The following is a 19,363-nucleotide window of genomic DNA, read 5'->3' on the forward strand; positions in this document are numbered from 1 at the left end:
ACCCGCCTTCAAATAAAGTGTTACCGGCTGGGTTTATGTAGCATTTGATTTTTAACAAAATATTTATACCTGTATTTCATACAAATAATGGTTGACTTTCGGCATTTATGTTGAATTATGTTGGTCCTGTTTACAACTATGATTTTCATGTTCAAAAGCAATTTTTTTATGTTCCATCTTATAGTAATAACTTAACAAAATTGTTTATTTGACTTCAAAGACTAGAGTCAAGACTGCTTTACATTTAATTTATATGTTGAAAATTTGTATAGTAAAATGCAATAAATTAGTTGTGATGTACAGAAGATAAACATTAGCAAACTCAAGAATATGTTGAGTTCTTAATATATAATAGTAAAGGTTAGTTATAAAAACTAGATGACATGTCAATTTATGGTCTTAAATTGCAAAATAAAGTCTGCAAATTGTAGAATGGTTTCATTTTTACATCACTTTGCATGAGCTACTTTCAAACTAAGTGTTTTGTGTTGTACAACTACATTTCCTGTGGACTTACAATTAAATTTTGTTTCAAAATTATGTTAAGAATATATTAAATACATTAACTAACATATTTTACACTATAATTAACATATGGTATAGAATACAGACTTCAATGGTTTGGAGGACAAAAGTATTTGGAAAAGTCCAAGGTTTTTTAAAAAAAAGTTTGTGAATAAATCACAAAAGACAGAGTAAAAAGAGAGAGAATTTCAGTTTTGGGTTAACAAAATATTGGTAAATTTGACATAAAAACTGTTAAATTATGGAAAATATTTTGATGGAAATTAAAAAAAAAAAAAAAAAAAAAATTTAATTAAAAATACAGTAAATGTCCTGGTAATTCTCTGCCAGGATATTTTCAGTGTTTTTTTACAGAATTTCCGTCAGAAGTTTCCCGTAATGCAACAGTATTTTATTTCATTTTTTTTCCATTAAAAAAAAGGGGAAATGTCCTGGTAATTTTCTGCCAATACATCTTATCGTTTTTTACGGAATTTCAGCAGAATTTTTCTGTAATTGAACAGTTTTTTCCCCGTAATTTAACATATACAAACTGTTAAATTATGGCCCACCACCACCACCACTTCAGGCGACATTTACCATATTCCCATATAGCCGTCATTATATAAATAAAATAGCATTTATAGGGGGATCGGGGGGATTAACGTCTCTCCTTCGCCCCCCTCCTTCTACAGGCAGACCTCCTCCCCCTTCTTGCAATGCGCTGTCCATCCGCCCCCCCAGCACTCAACGCTGGGGGGCCAGCGTGTGATCCAGATTATATTAAGTGAATCACACATGCATGAGCTGACCCACTGCAACCTGCAATTTAGTTCTGTGTTGTTAAATCCATTAAAACAGCTGCAGAATGTGGGATTTTTACAAAGTTATCCACACACCTAACTTCAGTTCTTACTGTACACATGATTAACGCCCGTTTAGAAAATAAATAAACCGTCGATCGCTTAACTCTTGCACTGGATTACCGACTCAGTGTGTCAGTGCTGTAAATGACACTTCCTGCAAGTTCTCAAAAGGAAACAAAGTCCACCCTTTCTGCAACACTGAAGCATACAGTGGGACCGGTCCGAGACAGAAATAGAGAATCAGGGCTTCCTGACATGAGGGAGTGCTACATGAGTTGGAGGAGGAGAAAGCAGAAAGAGGGAGGTGGGGGGGGGGGGTTGCAGCAAACAGGCAGGTTCAGCACAGTGGTATCACACTTCAGCACCTCCAGAGGTCAAACGAACAGCCAAACTGATTTACTGTGTATGCTGAAGGTAAGAAAGTGATAGGAGGAGGAAGATGAACAAGGTTGTGGAGAAGGATGGGAGTCATGAGAAGAAGAAGCACTTCAGGTAATGCAGAGAGAGGGAAGGGGGCGGGGGGCGAGGAGCAAAAACAAGAGACAAAAGAGGCTAAAAAATGAGATTACAGGGGCAATAGGGGATAATAGAGAGATTCAGCACTGATGCGTGTTATTGAATAAAATATCAAATGGCAATAATCTGTTCAGTTAGAAAGAAGAAAGCCTCAGCAGAGCAGTTCCTAATGATGAGCATTAGTTGGAGAGTTCCAGGTTCATCTGGGGGAGACGCTGTATGAAGACAACATGGCGGGACTGAATGGTGGAAGACATACAAGTAATTGCGGCACTGTTGCCAAGTGCTGTAATGATGATGTTCACAACTAACATACATTTTTTTTATGCCCTTCCTTCTTTTTCTTTGTCATAATGTTCCCTCCACTACTCTTTGTGAACTTTAGCATCTTGCCAACAAAAACATGCGCCAGGCGTGGGCATCAAGGGTAGTGAAAGTCTGTCCAATACATTAGCAGAATTAAATATTTGCATGTAAGCCATTTGAAATATAATATTCCACAAAATCCTGCATTCAGGCCGTACTTTGTGATCGCAATATTGCACCCGGTGATGTTGTGATGGAGTTCAATTCACAATGCATCATGGAAAATTGGAAGAAAAAAAACAAAAACAAAGATCGTTATTGGTTCAAGGCATGGCTAATTGACTCCGGTCTGGGTGGGAGGCATCTGGGTAAGTGGGGCGGCGTGGCCTTGGGGAACACGCAGCACGGATGTGGGTTAATGAACGCACAGCCAGGTGTGAGTGTGTCTATACATCCATGAACAGAACAAGCCCATCTGCTGTTTCCACCGTAATGAGCAACATCCACCTCGGTCGGGGTTCACATTTCATCCGTGAGGACTCCAGAGATTGAACTCTTGCGTGTCTGAAGGCAAACGGTGAGAGCGAAGCAATGACGGATTCACAACGCAAACCTCTGCGAGCGAGCAACTGCACTGCAAACAAGGAAACGTAAAGAATTACTGTGTATTTACATGAGAGCATATCATAACCCTGTAGCCTACACAGCTGAGACTCTCTAAGAGTAATTTTATTACCTTTAAGAGCAATGCATCCATCATTTATTTGCATGCTGACCTTTTATGACACTACCTCAGGTTTGTATAATATTAGCTGGCTCTTATTTCAAGTAGACCATCACTTAGGTTAAGAAGGGATTTCAAGAGCAATGTAATTACCATAAATTATGCACATTCATGACCGAAGTCGCTACTTAAAATGTCAGTATTCCAGTTCCAATGAAAATATTGCATTTTATTAATTAGTAAAACTTAATAATTGTGATGCGAGGATTATTTTATCCTGCGCAGACACGCATGTTTTAGAACTGAGGAGTTTCCAGAAGAACTTCATATTATACTAAAAAATTAATTCAGTTCTTTGAATCAAGTTCGTTGGAGCAAGAAAATCTCTATAACATGAAGACAGTCAGTCTGAAGGGCAAATGGGAAACATTAGTATAGCTTGTGGCTGCTACTGGTATCAAGGTATACCTTGGTTTCACAGGCGCTGTTGATTGCTCTGTTCCTATTTTAGGACCAACCAGTCTCTCCATGGTCCCCTACACCGTGCATGTATCGTGTGTGTTACTGTGAGAAGGAGAAGGATTTGGCAGGCACACAAAGAGAAAAAAAATAGCCCATGGTACTTTGTAGAATGATTTCCAGCAGATAAAGGAGATTAAAAAAAAAAAAACAGCTTTGAAGTGGTTTTTTGAGTGCAAAATAGGGACTAAGGGAATAGGAGAAACACAGCGGGACTACCACAGTCCATTTAAAAAAAGTAAAAATGGCCACTGAGATGGCAAAAGGAAAGAAAAATCAAACTATTGCTATTCTCTAGTAACACATCTACAATATGTACAGAGGCAACATTAGTGAAATAAATGGAAACCATACTAGCAGGTGTGTGTGTGTCTTTTGGTCTGAATGGTGAATATTTAAAGTGTGTGTGCAGCACTTTGTGTGAGGAGGAGCTCTGTCAGTGTGTTGTGTCATCATGGAGATAAACTCTTGTCACTGTGTTGTGCTGCATCTTTCCTCTACAGAGACCGCAAAGGTCGTTCACGGTGCGCTAGCATGTGAAGACAACGTAAACACAAACGATGACCAGCTCTCACCCTGGTCAGACCACCAGTCCATCGCAGGGTAACACACAGAGACAAACAGGACACTTTCAGCATATATGTGTATATTTTGCATTGATTTTGGTAAAATATTGGACTGGGAACTGAAAGTGGCAAATCCCTTCTATTAAATGACCTGGATCAGTGTCAAAAACAAAAAGGACATTCCCAACAAGGTCCTCTGAAATGGTCACTGAATCTGAAGAAAACAAAACCTTCTAAAATGATACATAGCATTTTTGCAATTAGCAGTTTTGAAATAAACCAGTCTCTTTAACCGGACATTTAAATATCTAGTCAGTGTGTGCTCCAAAATCCAGGCCAGGAATGATGTCTCTTTCCCTCATTCATTCATTATGAAGTCTTCTGAGCAGGTTTCTCACTTTGGAGATGCCCATTACCCTCGAGCCCCATTAAATATTCAGAGCCTTCAGAAAAATAGAACTAAAGCACAAGTAAGAGAATCTAACTAAACCCAGAGCAGGAAAAGGACGGATGTTGCAAAATGAAAAGAGGAAATACTGATAAGGGAGCCATGGAAAGGCAAGTGACAAGAGTGACAACAGAGAAAAGGCTAAAGGAAGGAACTGATAGCAGTAGATGGGGAGGAAGCAAAGTGGAGAGATAAAGTGTTTAATTATTCAGCAATACCCATGTTCTCTATTTATGGTCCTTTTAAGGCAGCCAGCGGAAGACATATATACATACACACACATACATAGGCTCATCCTGCTCACCTTAAGCCCAAAGGAAGGAAATGAGACAAAACAATGAGCCTCCACAATAATAAGAATAATGAAAACTGATATGGATGAGCAGGAGGGAGAGGAAGGAAACATGACTAACATGGAGGGAGGGAGGGGGAGAGAGAGAGAGAGAGGGGAGCTAAGCTGATCTTTTCACTGCAGCTTCTCACCTATCACCAACCCCGTTACAAATATGTTTACTGACGGGGAGAATATGTAACAAAAACAACTTTCCAAGACATTTTTAGTTTTTTTTTTTTGTTTGTTTGTTGACGAAATTCTACGTGCAAACATAACATAGCAAATAAAGAGCTCCGAGGAGCCGATGTGCATCATTTAACGAGACAGAGGAATGGACAGGTTGATAAAACTGTTATCTCTCTCTCCCAGGCACACAGAGGTGCAGCGAGACTGCACACTGCAGACGGAATATCACCAGAAAGATGAAACGCATTGCTGACCATTAGAGAAATATGTAAGGACAAAAGGAAAGCGTGGCTGGGTGACCCCACGTATCTGACACAAACCTAATTCTGCAGAGGGATTCTTCTAAAAAATAAAAAATAAAAACTGCACCTTGATTTAATTTTCTGTGAGTTTAAATTAAATGTCAAAAATGCCAGCCTCTTGGGGGTCGAGTCTTACCTTTTAATCATATTCTGCAGGCTAATTTAAATGTCAATATGGTGGAAGGTAGCAAAAAAATAAATAAATCATCTGATTAAAATGTCAGTATACTTAAATAAATACAACTGCAGTTAATGCTCAAAAAAATGATGTTTTATTAGGCTTTTCATGAATATTGCAACAATGTGTAGCGTGATAGGAAAGAAATCATGCATAAAGTTGAAAATATAGTAGAAAATATCAAAATGCCCCATATGCACAGACATATCAGAGCACAACACCTCCAAGTCATTCACACATCACATTTTGCCATGAAGTGATACAAAGGGACTTGCAAAACCAGTCATATCTGTTATTTAGTTTCTGCAAACTTAAATGTGTTTCACTGGGGTCAACTATTCAAGGTTCACTCTTCACAAATTCACCTATTCGCAAATTTTTCCATTGAACTTAGCTCATTATTCACAGAAAATCTGCCTAATTGTGATTTTTTGTAAAGAAAAAGCAGCTTGCAAAGCTCAAGTACCTGAACGTAATGTTACTAGATGAGCTATTGGCTGGCAGTTGCAAAGCAGCCAATCCAGGAGCGCCACTCATTTTCCTTACTGCTGATTGGCTGTATGGTTTCCCTTCAAGTTCTCGATTACACTCTACTCTGTGTTGCTTCATCACATAAAACTCCAATAAAGTACATTTGTGGTTGCACTGTCACAAAACGGTGAACTGATCAAGAATGATGAATACTTTTGCAAAGAGCTGTACATCCATGGGCACACTGCTTAATTAACTCCGGCCTTCATATCAATTTGGCCAACAATTTGCACCCAAGATCAACACGTGGCAATACTTCAACTCCTGAGCTTTCCAAACCGAGATTTTCTTACATTTCTTACATTAAACAAAGTTTCCTTCTATTCTGTCTTATTAATTCAACTGAGATGTAAAACATTTCTTGCTATTAAGAAATGTTAGCTATTTTTATAACACCAAATGAGGATGATTTTTTTTTTTTTTTAGCTTAGTAACCGCAAGCCCACAGCTTTCTCCACAGCCTTGTACATTGTGTACCATTCAGTCATCCAGAGGTGTGGATCCGACTATGACCCTAAACCCCAAAAGGCAACTAGAAGAGTCTGTGATTCAGTGTGAGGGACTGATAAATAAGCTTTCAGCCAGAAAGCATATCAGACATAAGTGGTTACACTTTTCTCTTTTTTTTTTTTTCCACATGCTCTCTCTGTGTTTTTGCTCTACATCCTGTACATCGCAGACCTACATGCACATGAGAGGGCGTCGGATTATTTCCAGAAGTGTGAAGATGAATGTCTGACCCCTGTCTGACCTTACATTCAGTCCAGTCATCTGTAACAACAGCTCCTTTCCATCACCGCCTGACCTTGACTCTCTGGTCTGTTAGCCACAGCTTCATGCATATGCACACTTGCATGCATGCACTCACAGGGGGCACACCTGTATCAGTGGCGCCCCCCCCCCCCAGGTTAAAAGAGCACGTTTATTACGAAGGGGGCTGGTGCCACCTCCTGCGGTGAAGCAGAAAAAGGCAGTGAGACTGACAGGCCTGCGATGGGGGTGAGGGCAGGAAGAGGAACTTCAGACAGTAACATAGACAGTAAGATTTCTGCAACAGCGGAAAACAGCTGAGTCCCTGAGTCCATCTGACAACAACGTTACTCAAACCACATTGATGTCACAAGTGCAAAGCAACATACGCATGTGCTTCTCTTTTACCTCTTTCTCTTTTCAAAGACCTCGCTTAGACGTGTGAATGTTAGAAAGATACTGCCACGATGTAGAAAGAGACGGGTGTGTAAAACGAACAACATTTCCTAAAAAAATAAAATAAAAATGTCCTCGACTTATTTACACAAGCTCGATTTCTCTGTTTTTTTTTCCTGTACGCCATTTCCTCCAGTCACATTTCTGCTTTTTATTCCAGCAGAATGCATAAAAGCTGATAAAATGGAAAAGTCTGGTAAAAAAAAAAAAAAAAAAGAAAAAGAAAAAAAAGATGGGCTCGACATCTTACCTTGTACACCTGGCCGTAGGTGCCATTTCCTACCAGCTCAACCAGGTCAAAGATGCCTGAAGGATCCTGCAAATGCAAAGGAAACACAGTGGAAGGATTATGATTTTGAAGGTTCGGTAAAGCAAACTCTTAGTGTTTGAGAAAGTTGTTTAGTTAAACAAAAACAAATGGCAAAAAGTACAGCGCCTATGTACTTTTTGCCTATGGCAAAAAGTACATAGGCGCTGTACTATACATATATATATATATATATAGTACATATATATAGTATATATATATATATATATATATATATATATATATATATATATATATATATATATATATATATATATAAAAAAAAAGTTGCTTTCTCTTTTTTTGAATTATATTCTACGGGGGGCAGTAGCTCACCGTTTCCTTCAGAACGTGATATACCATAAGGAGAGAATATAGTTTGAAGAATACTAATGCAAAGATGGCCTTTTATTAGTTTTGTAGTCCTGTCAATATCAACAGAATACCTTTCAAATATTTTACTGTGAAATTTTGAGAAAAATTACAGTCATTCATCCTGCTCACGTTTTCAGTACCAGCTAAAAAAAAAAAATGTTACCATGCTAACAAACTCAACAATAATCACAGGAAACAGAATCTTCGCTACAGCGGCAGCTAATTTCAAGTTATCAATATACTTTTAATCAACACGAGTTTCCCAAGTATCTTCCAGGAACCCAAATAGTCTGGAAATCAATGGGAAAACACCAAGGTGTCAGATTCAGCCTCTGCGTAACTCAGTTCCACCTCTTCTCATCATAATTCAGTTATCTAATTTTTTTATCAGCTTACCTGACCTGGTTTTATTGTGACTCTGACAAAAGCCCAAATCTGAGTTTGTCCATTTCGTTTGTTTAAGGAAGAGCTAAAATTACAGGGACACCTTTTCCTGCCAACCTGTAATAACATCCTGGGCCTTCCTAAGATGGAAGCCCACAGGTTGGCCTCCTTTCACAGTTTTTCTTTCACCCAGCAGCAGGTTCCTGCACTTCCCACTCTCCAAGTGTTTGCTGTTTAGGAATGCAGTGCCGAGTTGTCTCAGGCTAGCATCCACACTAGCTAATAATTCAAGTCCGTAGACACCAAGTTGCCAACACAGAATTGGAAGAACTTCGGATAGAGCGCGAAACCCACTGACCCCTGCAAATTTAAACACACACACACACACACACACCTCCCCCCTGCTTCTCCACTGCATGTTGCTACGGCATTCCTACAATAGCTGGCATCTACCCTCTCCCTTTCTTTCCTCTCCCTCCACTTCTCTGGCTGTGGTTTACCAACCAGCTGATGTCCATCTATGTCTCTCTATTGCTTCCTGCTTTATCTACATAGCCCTCTTTCACTCCTGACAGACTCCAGGACAAGTTCCTCCTGCCAACACTCTTTTCATTCCAACAGTGAATATGTTTGAGGGGCCCAGAAAGTCTCTGGACCCTTTAAACCCCTTAGACTCTTGCATCCCGGGCATTGCCAAAGTCTTAAAGTAGTCATGTTGCCATGGACTTGAGAGGTAAACAGCAAACTTCATTGTTTATAGTCCACAATTTCTTAAGTGTTCTTGGCACGTTTGGTATAACACATTGCAATGCCATAAATTTCATGCCCAGTGCTGTCAAACTGAATAAAGCTGTGAAAGAATTCAATGTCCGAGGGATTTAAAGGTAAGTAAATGACTCAACATTTTAAATGTGCCTATTGCAAATAAGTAAAAATAAAATATTCAGTGACAAAGGTCATACTCTCAATTTCTAGATCGGTTTACAGTGGCTGTTTTTGTAACGTCAGCTACAACGTCTCACATGCTGCTCAACGGTTTGTTGGCTTAACTACTTTTAAATCCTAACTTAGGATTCGTAAGTTATGGAAGATCCAATTTGCACTTGATTTAAATCAAGTAATAGTGACTGAATGGACAGGCAACAAGTAATAGTGACCATCCACCCAAAGGCTTTGGACTTCCAGACCCCTAAGTCTTTGGTAAAATCATGAACGGAGCACTGTGGACATTGTTTTTATTTCAAGAAAGTGTGGGGATATTATTGTCCTCAATATTGGTCGTTTACGCAAAGGTATTTGTAGATATCAAATCTAACAGAAACAACTTGTAAAGTACAAACTATGTTCAGAAAGCATAGATGTATAAACACATTGGATGGGGACTGAAACAGGCAGGTTTTCTGCTTGAATACCCATTCGGGAGCTGAAAGATACCATCTTTTTCAGATCACTGAATGCATCATAAGAACTAACAGCATGCAAACCTGAATGCTCTTCGGTGTTGAAGTGGTTTCAGAGTGAAGAAATACTGGAAATCACTTTGCATCAGAGATGTGTTAACTTAATTAAATTTGATATGTATAAGCAGCTACTTTACAGGAAGTTGGATTTTTCGCCTGTTCATTCAGGCACTCGCAACAGCTGGAGAACATTTTGTCAAATTGGTAACGACGTGAACCTAACCTGGAGCAGACAAAGGAAACCACTTTGGGGTCCCCTCCCACCCGCCCTTTTAAGCTTCAATACTTCTGTCTATACTGAAACTAGCTGGATTCAGAAATGTTTTGGGCTTCAAAAGAGCTAAAGTGTCGCAGAGACAGCTTAGCAACAACAGGTGTGATCAGCTGCCCCAGTGTCGCTCATTCGATAACTAATTACTCACCCACAGCTAATATTTGGATTACTATCAGGACTTCCCTCACTATAAGCTAACAAAAGCTACAGCTGGCTAAACCTTAATGAAAGCTAGCACACGGACCCTCTAGCATGCGTGTTTTTAGTGAAGTGGTGAACCAGTAGAAAGAAATAACCTCCTCTCTCTGCTCCATCTAAAGTAACTCTGATCCATCTCAACTTGCCGAGATCCGTCTCCGGGCACTCAGCTGTGTAGTCCTGTCTCGTTTTGTGAATTTTGTTCAGAGACGGTTGTGTATCCAGGCTTTGTTGATGCTTTCTTTTTTTCTTTTTTTTTTTTTTTTACTCCAGGACAAACTCCATTTGAAAGCATTAATAGTGACAGAACTGAGGATGTTTCACTGGAGGCAAAAGCGAGAGGGTTCAGTCACCCATACAAAATCACACGATTGTTTACAACTGCATTTTGAATAAATGCAAAACCGAATAGAGGATATTGCATAACACTCTCCAGAACAACTCTTGCCCAGTTAAAAGCTTTTTTTTTTCTTTTTTTTATGTTATCACATGCCTCTTTCTTATTCAGCAAGTTTTTTCATCATCCTGCTCCATTTTTTTTTTTTTTTTATACTTCACATTCATGGCTTGTCTGCTGGCATCACAAGCCGCTCTCTGTTTGCTTCCACAAAGAGGAAACTGTAGAATTATGGCCAGAGGGAGGGTGGAAATTGTATTTTCAAACAACGTTTTGAATGCTAAAGGAAAACTTATCTACACAGCAGGTTGAATGTTTGTCTGTTTTATCCTTTTTAAGCAGATCATCTCTGGGCTTTTACTCTGTCCCCCACCATCTCCCCACATCTTCCTCCCTCTCTGCATGTTTGTCTCTGTGGCTCTCGGCAGGCCTGTCAAACCTGTCAGCTGTTTCTGAACGAGGAGTCTTGTGCATTTTTCCCCTCTCTTCTTCCTTTTCCTGTTCTTTTACCCAACCCCCACACCTCTGCCTTGTTGTTGTGCGCTGTAAACGCCAACCCCTATGCACTTTTCCTCACATGCACACATTGACAAACTCATTCTCTCACTCTCTGTCTCAAGCACATCCTCTCGCCGTCTCGCTCGTTCACACTCTCAGAAGCAGGAACCTGCGCACACATTCACGCAGTGTGCAAAAAAAAAAAAAAAAAAAAAACACTCCTACATAAAGCGGACCGGGGGGGAGTGGAGGGGAGCAGGGGGGCTATCGTGCGAGCGTCCTGACGAGAAAGAGTGGGCACGAAACGTAAAAAGCCGGTCAAGGAGCGCTGGCAGAAATCAAGCTTCTGCAATCTGTTCGTCTTGCCATGAGGGCTTCATCTGACACAGGTTGACTACGTTTCGTTCCCCTCACTTCCTTCGCCTCTCTGCGAGTGTGCGTGTGTGTTTGAATCAAGTCTCAGAGCGGCATGCACACTTTTTGACAGGAATTCCCTGCAGACTTCAGGTGCACTTTGCTTTGCTGGTAACACACACACACACACACAAAACAGTTGGACCGGGTCAGAATAAAACAAACAAAAGGAAAGAATATTGCCTAGAGTATGCTGTAAACGTGTGCGTTTGTGTGTGTGTGTGTGTGTGTATTGACATTGACACATAATGCATACCTACAGGTTCTCTCCTGAATGCACAAAATGAGAAACAATGTACTATTGCTGCTCCACTTCATACATGTCCTCAGGCTGGCTGGAGAAAATATAGCACAGTGTCATTCATAATTTATAGGCCACTTGCAAAATGAGCTCTCAGCACGTGCCAGCCTTAGTTAGTGTGTGTGTGTGTGTGTGTGCGTGCAACTTATTTAAAGTTGCCTATGGCTGCAACAATTATACCCCCTTCCTCTTTCTTTTTCTTTTTTTTTTCCTCATGCGTTTGCTTCCCTGCCGATTGTCTGCGAGGGTCACATGACTGCCACATGAACCGAGTCGATCTGATGAATCATAGTGAGTGTCAAAACAGGCTGCTGAAGACCAGTTAGACGTTACATCTACAGTTGCTTGTAAATAAGGGAGGAAAGAGTCATCCAGCTGACACCTGATTTTGTTCCAGTGGTAAGCCAAAACTCACCAAACCCAGTGGACTGGAACTTCCCCCATTTTGATAATAAGCCTTGGTTGCAACATTCAATACTTGAGCCCGGTTAATCATTCGTGACTAATATTCCCGTAATAAACAACACATTTTATTACACAGATGTCACAGGTTCTTGACTAACTTATTAAAAGAAAACCACAAATAGTGCTTATTTTTAGCTACATTTCAACAGAAGGGTTCTTAAGAAAGGCAATTTATTGCAAATGTAAGGATTTCTAGAGTATGCTAGTTGGTGATCGGCTGATCAGAAACAAAAATCCAATCTTTTTTTTATAAGCCTTACTTGGTTGAACAGACAAGAAGAAGAAAACTCAACTTTAATATCAGGGATGTGTTCAAATGACGTGAGAGAAGACCCGGATATGGAGAAGGTTCATTAGCAGAAAAGTGAGGCTGTTTTTATGTGAAGTGGCACGTTGGGATCAACTTCAGCAAAACAGAAAACAGGAAGCTGAAGGTGTAGCTCTGTTTCACCTGGTCCTGTTGTGGATTGTGCTGTGTATGGAAATGCTGGCATTATTTTTGAAAATCTCACTGTTGGGATCATGTGAAATAGTTGGAAACACATGAAGGGAACCATACTAATCAAGCTAATCGCCAATACAAGACCCTATTGCTGCAAGGTTATGGTTACTTCTATGCGAGATATTAGTAAAATCTGGGTTAGCTGCAGAGCTGTGGAACACAGACTGCTAACTCTCAGGCACATGGATGCAACCTGTAGTCCTAATAATGATTTTAAAATGTTACACAAAAGCAACACATACACTTTTCCTCTTTAAAATGCATTTAAAAAAAAAAAAAAAAAAAAGCCTAACACAGTATCTCTGATTTTAAAAGGTACAGGTAAGGCTTTGAAGGGGGACACTACATTTGTGAATAATAAAAAATAATAAAATATCTCCTAGTTGCCACAATCTCTGACCTGGACGTCTGTCCTGTCGGTGTGAGACTCTGAGAAACCTTTTTAATCAGCTCTTTTGTGAGTTGAGCATTCTGTTAAAATTTGGAACGTCAAACTAAAACCAACGTGAGACAAGTGAGCACATTCCTCAAGGTAAAAAAAGAAAAAAAAAAAACAGCAACGGTGCAAAACTCCAGGGACGGACACCGACAGACACAACACTCACCAACCACCTGCTTACACTGAGAAAGTTCCCCTTCACGCTCTTCCGTATGAGGGTAACACTACTGGACCGTCATGTAGCTACAGACATAAATATTGACAACGTAAACTTTGAGAGTCTTGTAAGTAGTGAAAAAAACTGCTTCTTTTTTTTTCCCCCCAGGATGTTTTGTACTTGAGTTGAATTTGAAGGCTGAACTCTTTATACCACCTGGTTATCCGTCATCCAGAAAAATGTCAGCTGGCAATAAACTACAACCCTCATCACTAAGGCACGTAGTAGTAAAAACTTCTTGAGAACTAATAAACATAATGACACAGAGCTTTCATTAAAAGAAAGTGAGGCCGTTTTTCATGGGACGTGGTACACATAGAAACGGCGTGCCGTACTTGGCCGTATTTCCAAATGTCCAGCGCGATACTTGTGATACTTTACATCTACCTGGCATATTTCGGGGGATGATGGTTCTCAGCCATGATAGAAATCGCACTTGCGTACTACGAAACTGCTATCTGTAACTCTTGCATAGACATTATTCATTTTATTCAGTTTTTCCCCTTAGCATCAGCTAATTGGACGCAGCTGACCCTCGCCCCAATCATCACCCTCCAAATGTATTAATGCTCCTTTGTCAGATTCTCCTGTTTTCCTGCAATCTTGGCTCCATTTTTGCTTCCTGTTGAAGTCTTCCCTGTCTGTCCTTCTTGCCTGTTTTTGTAAGTTTTGCCATTAGATAACTTCTAAAATCATTGCATCTCCCTCCTGCCTGTGTTTGGGTCCATTGCTACAACCGCACCACTGAATGTTTTTTTTTTTTTTTTAATCCTATGCCATCGCAGTTTTAAAACTGCAGCTGAGCTGGCAAGCTGTAAACAAAATGTCCTCTAAGAAGCAGAATGTAGGCTACCAGAATAGATAGCCCAAATAATGTGTATTAAAAATAACTGATGCACATTCATTGGGCTATTAATGTACATTAATAGTATTACATTTGGCTATATGCATATATGTTATTGTGCTATTATTAGCACAAAAACTATAGTTGTTTGTCTTTTTTTTCCATACCAGCCTACCTATAGCACTGTATGTGTTTCTGCTTTAGAGTTGCATGGGAAGTACAGTCCATGTCTACAGAAAACAACACATTTCAGAAATTGGGGTGGATTGAATTAGAGACCCTAAGAGGATGGTAGGAGTCGTGCTGGGGGCGGGTATGCCTCATAAAACCACTTCCACTTGACAAGAAGATGTACTTGTAGCCTAATTCCCTTTACTCCCTACCCAGACATGTACTTTACATTACCAGGAGTCGGCTCTTGAGCACGGATTTACAGCAGGCCGAGGACAACTCATGATCCAGAATTGTTGTTTTTTCTTTTTCCTACACAACTCATAGGCTGTTCACGCCTTGCCATCCGTCGCAGCCAACTTGTCATCTCACACCTTCCTCCCTCTGCCATCCATTCGTCCCTCTCATCCTTCATCCTTTCTTCCTAACCTTTGACTCTCTCCTTCTGCCGTTCCCATGCATCGTTTTTGCGCGACTCCCCGCTGCACCGCGTTATTTAACGGCGCTCTTTACAGACTGGCCTTTGGAGCATGTTGTTGGTTAATGACGGTTTGAATTCATTTTAAAACCACAATGCGCGGCCGTTTGTGGACGTTTTGTTAAAGCAGAAATCATACTTTCCATGCACAAGCAAAGCATGTCCAACGACACATTTTAAAACATTTTATACTCGCAGAGGACGCAATGCAACTCCATCACAGACTTGAGAGAGGAAGAGAAAAATAAAAAATAGGTCAGCTAGAAGCAGGCAGGCACCGTGGGAGGGAGGGTGGGAAGGGAGAGGGGTATTTCTCAGCGACAAACTGCCATACAGTATATAGACTATTCATGAATAAGATCTGTGTAAGCCTTGGGCTCTGCTGTGGCCCTGTTACTATGGCGTCTGTGGTTAGGGGCTGAGGAATGTGGCCTTACTGGGCAACAAAGAGAGGCAAGAGAGAGGCTCTGAAGAGGGACTGCTTTAGTCACTGGTCACATCAACACCTTTGGTCTGAGACCAGACTCTACCATTCTCTTTCTCTGCTTTTAAAGAAACGGATGAATTATTTCTTTATGCGGCCGTCCTTCCCTCGACGTTGTTTCCCAAAATACACTAAAGATCTGTTATCGTTGTTGTATAAACCTTCCAGACCACTCGGGTCTGGAACCGGAACCAAACACGGAGAAGCGGCATTCAGCTTCTGTGCACCACAAATCTGGAACAAACTTCCAGAAGACGGCAAAAACAGATGAAACGCTGGAGCGTCTCTAAACTCGCCCTGTTTAGGGTCGCCTTTGATTAGTAGAAAACGGGACATTGGTCAACATGTTTGATGTGTATTGATGATTTTTATGGTAATATTTGACAAAATGTGATGTTTATTGCTCGTTTCACACTTAAAGCACCTTAAACTGTCTTGTTGCACTTTCAATTCGTTTGAATTGAAAGTGCCTTTCTAAAGTCTCCACGCATCTAATCTTTCAGTTTTCTCACACTACACCCGCAAACCTTAGTGTGCATTAAATGGGATGTAATCTGCTAGACCGACTCATGTCTTATGCGGCTTTCGATTTCAAAAAATATATACATTTGAATAATTGCTTTTAAAATCACCTAACCAGTAACTTAAGGCAATTGACTTTTGTGAAAAAAAAGCAGAGTCTGCCATCTCACTCTTCCCTCATCCTAACCTGCTTTTGCTTTCATCTCAGATCTCTCACCTGAATCCCTGCACAGCAGATTACTCCACCGCTAGTTTCTGTGCACGTGTCGGTGTGTGTGTGTGTGTGTGTGTGTGTGTGTTGTGAACTTCCTGCTGGTGTACCATCTGTTGCTCCCGTCAGCTGACTTGATGAGCCACTGCTTTGGACATCTCTGACCTAACCACGCTTGTGTCCTAATAAATAAAAACTACCGTCTGTAAAAAATATATATATAAATAAATAATAATAATGATTAAAAAAAAAAAAAAATGAAACATGTCTCAACTTTGTGGCCTTTGGTTGTCATTGTGAGTCACGCCACCTGAATCTATAACAGGTGCTGCTGGGGCTTTATGTGAGACCGCAGCAAACGTCGAAGAGACAGAGAGACAGAGAGAGAGAGAGACAGAGAGAGAGCTGACGAAGCTCATGGACAAAAGAAAAAATAATGCAGAGGATGCAAAACATGAAAAACCACTTCTCTCTACCAGGTTCTGCCTCTTTGAATCTTCCTGTGCGTTTGTGTGAGTGATGGTCGAGCAGACCTGCTCACAGCTCAACGCTCCACCATCAGCACCACGACCAGAGTAACAATCACAAATCCAGAACGCTCCCACCCCCCTCTGCGTCAGACACAGCTGACCTACTTCCTGTCTAGTCGGCGCAGCGGTTGACTCTGCACTCGTCTTGGTCTCTGTCTGTATTGTCATCTGCTACTGAGGAGATCCTGGGCATGTTCTGGCATGTTGAGTTGTAATCGGAAATGCCTTTCCTTGTTGACCTAAGATTTGTTCACATGAGAAACATTTCCACACAACTAGCAGAACAGGTGTTTGGGACAAATTGGCCAGCCAGTCCAAAAATAAGTGCAACATTAAAAAAAAAAAAAAAAAAAACAGAGGGTTCTTCGTTTAATCCAATGTGTGTAAAATTACTACCTAAAACTGCGTTAAGCAAAGAAGGGGGTTTCTTTATTTTTTTTTACAGGTAGCCATTTTGACACAAAGAAACAGTGGACTGATCAGATTTGACCAAATTTGAAACACTAAAATGAGGGAATTACGTTGCACATCACCTGTAAGGTCAATGGGTTGCAGTATTGACTTTAGCCTTACAAGAGAACAAGTTAGTTCCTTAAAATAAACGTAATGTTTTCACCCGCTAATTAGCTACCACAAGCTAGTGGTGGCTAAGTTCAAGTTTCACACTTTGACCAAAGAATGTGTCAAGTCGACACAGACACGATAACAAGATAGTTTAAGTTGTAAGTTACGATTTCCTGAAATTAGTTTTCAGCAGTGTTGTTTATTTTCGATAGATTGATTTAGCTTTGAAATATTGACCAAAGAAACACTCAAGAGATTTTATTTTACACATTATACAGTTATTCAAGTTAAAATTGTTTTTCAATAAAAGTTTTTTTAATCTTGAGTCATTACAGATTTTTTTTTTATCTTATCATCTACATTACAAAACAAACATAAAACTAAAAAAAAAAATCAGCTCAACTATTCTTTGTCTGGAAAGCAAGACTTTGGATCACTCTTTGGTAGAATATCCCTGCTGCTTATGCTGCATCTCTTCCACACTTTTTCCTTCCACTCAACCTTTCATGAATTGTGAAATGCCAGCTTATTTAGGCACTGGCCTTTCGTTGGATGCCCCACTTGTGGAGGGAGTCAATGAGAACTCAACTTAAAATTAATATACTGTACTATTTTTTTTAATCCAGGACTTGATTAGCAAAATAATCCAAATAGTTTGCCTTTATAACTCAGGTCTTGATATATTTGATTGTTTTAACAACCACATAAATAAACACCGGCGCAGAGGGAACACTTAAGACACACTCCGTTTGTCCTGCAGAGCTTTGCACTCACTTGTCATGCAGAAGCATTGCAAAGCATGTCTAGAAGAAGACAATACATTCCCCCAATGAACTCTCGTGGACAATTTGTAGTTTTTGTATAATCTTGCAAAATGATCGTCTCCATGTTGCAGTTTGTGCATGTGTGTCCTTGGAGCTTGCCCCAGGCCTACCAAGTGAGCCAGTCTAGCATTATATTATGCCTTTAAAACACAGGCGTCAAACTCCAGCCCTCAAGGGCCGCTCCCCTGCAACTTTTAGATGTGCCTCTGCTGCACCACACCTGAATAGAGCAATTAGGTCATTAGCAAGGCTCTGGAGAACTGATCTCCACAAGGAGGAGGTAATTAAGCCAATTCATTCCAGTATTTTGTACCTGTAGCACATCTAAAACCTGCAGGACAAGTGGCACCTTGAGGACTGGAGTTTGACACCCCTGTTTTAAAAGAACGAGACATGCATGCAGTGAGACCCGGTGCGTGGACACTTCCCCAACATTTTTATTTTTGTTGACCGGCTCGGGAAGAGAGGTGAAGCGGCTGATAGACAGATTATTGCGAAAGCTACTAACATCAAGCCCAACTGAGGCTGACTGAAATAAAAATAAGAGCAGAACTACTAGCAAAAGGGGAACAACAGAGTGCAGGTGCAAGAACTCATCCGCTCTTCTGAAATAATAAAGACACAGGAGGAGGCAGGTACTTACAGCATTTCCAATAATGGCATAAAAATGGCCATACAGGCGCAATTGAGCGCATGGGAAACCAGGTTACTGCATGCAGACTCTAACTGCTCTGTGAGAGAAGGCGGTAGAGAGATGTGGTTTTGTTTCTCAGAGCTCCTATTTGCAGCCTCCTTTTTCTTTTGCTACCGACACATTAGATAAGTACAAAAAAACCCCTCCAAAAACGGAATCCTTTTACATCACACAAATGCACAGCTTTCACTAAGAGGTTATAGTAACCACAGGTAGGCTGGAGGAGCACCCTCACAAAATACACTAAAAATCTACATTTAAAAAAAATGCAACTGGGGCAAAACTAATGCATTTTTTATAAAATAAATTAAAAAAAAAACTTGATGAGAATCAGCAGGGAGTGGTAGAAATGGTTTATATTTATCGAAAACATTTAGGCTGGTGGACCCATAATGCACAAAATCCAGGTCAGCAAAAATCACAGCTCCTCAAATCTCGCATCATGTTTGTCCTGTAACGACGAGATGTTAAACCAGGTGTCATGTGTGTTAATTCTATTTATAAAAATCCTCTTTAATATGTGAGGTTTGTGGCAAAGCAATGCCTATAACCCCCCCCCCCCCCCCCCCCCCCCCACCACCCCCAACACCCCCCAAAACCCAAAAACCCACCCCCCCCCAACCC

At 40.5% G+C, this 19,363-nt stretch overlaps 1 protein-coding gene across 19 annotated transcripts in view; it reads right to left on the minus strand.

Annotated features, from left to right (window-relative positions):
* Nucleotides 1-19,363, minus strand: part of tnika (TRAF2 and NCK interacting kinase a) — a 72,591-nt gene that overhangs the window by 49,548 nt on the left and 3,680 nt on the right. For all 19 annotated transcript variants that reach the window (XM_015038270.1, XM_015038267.1, XM_015038265.1 and 16 more), the window contains exon 2: nt 7,437-7,502. In XM_015038270.1, the coding sequence (XP_014893756.1) occupies nt 7,437-7,502 (66 nt within the window). The remainder of the gene's footprint in view (nt 1-7,436; nt 7,503-19,363) is intronic.

This window comes from Poecilia latipinna, unplaced genomic scaffold (assembly GCF_001443285.1).
Source record: "Poecilia latipinna isolate Pla-1442-1.1 unplaced genomic scaffold, P_latipinna-1.0 Scaffold436, whole genome shotgun sequence".
Taxonomy (NCBI): Eukaryota; Metazoa; Chordata; class Actinopteri; order Cyprinodontiformes; family Poeciliidae; genus Poecilia; species Poecilia latipinna.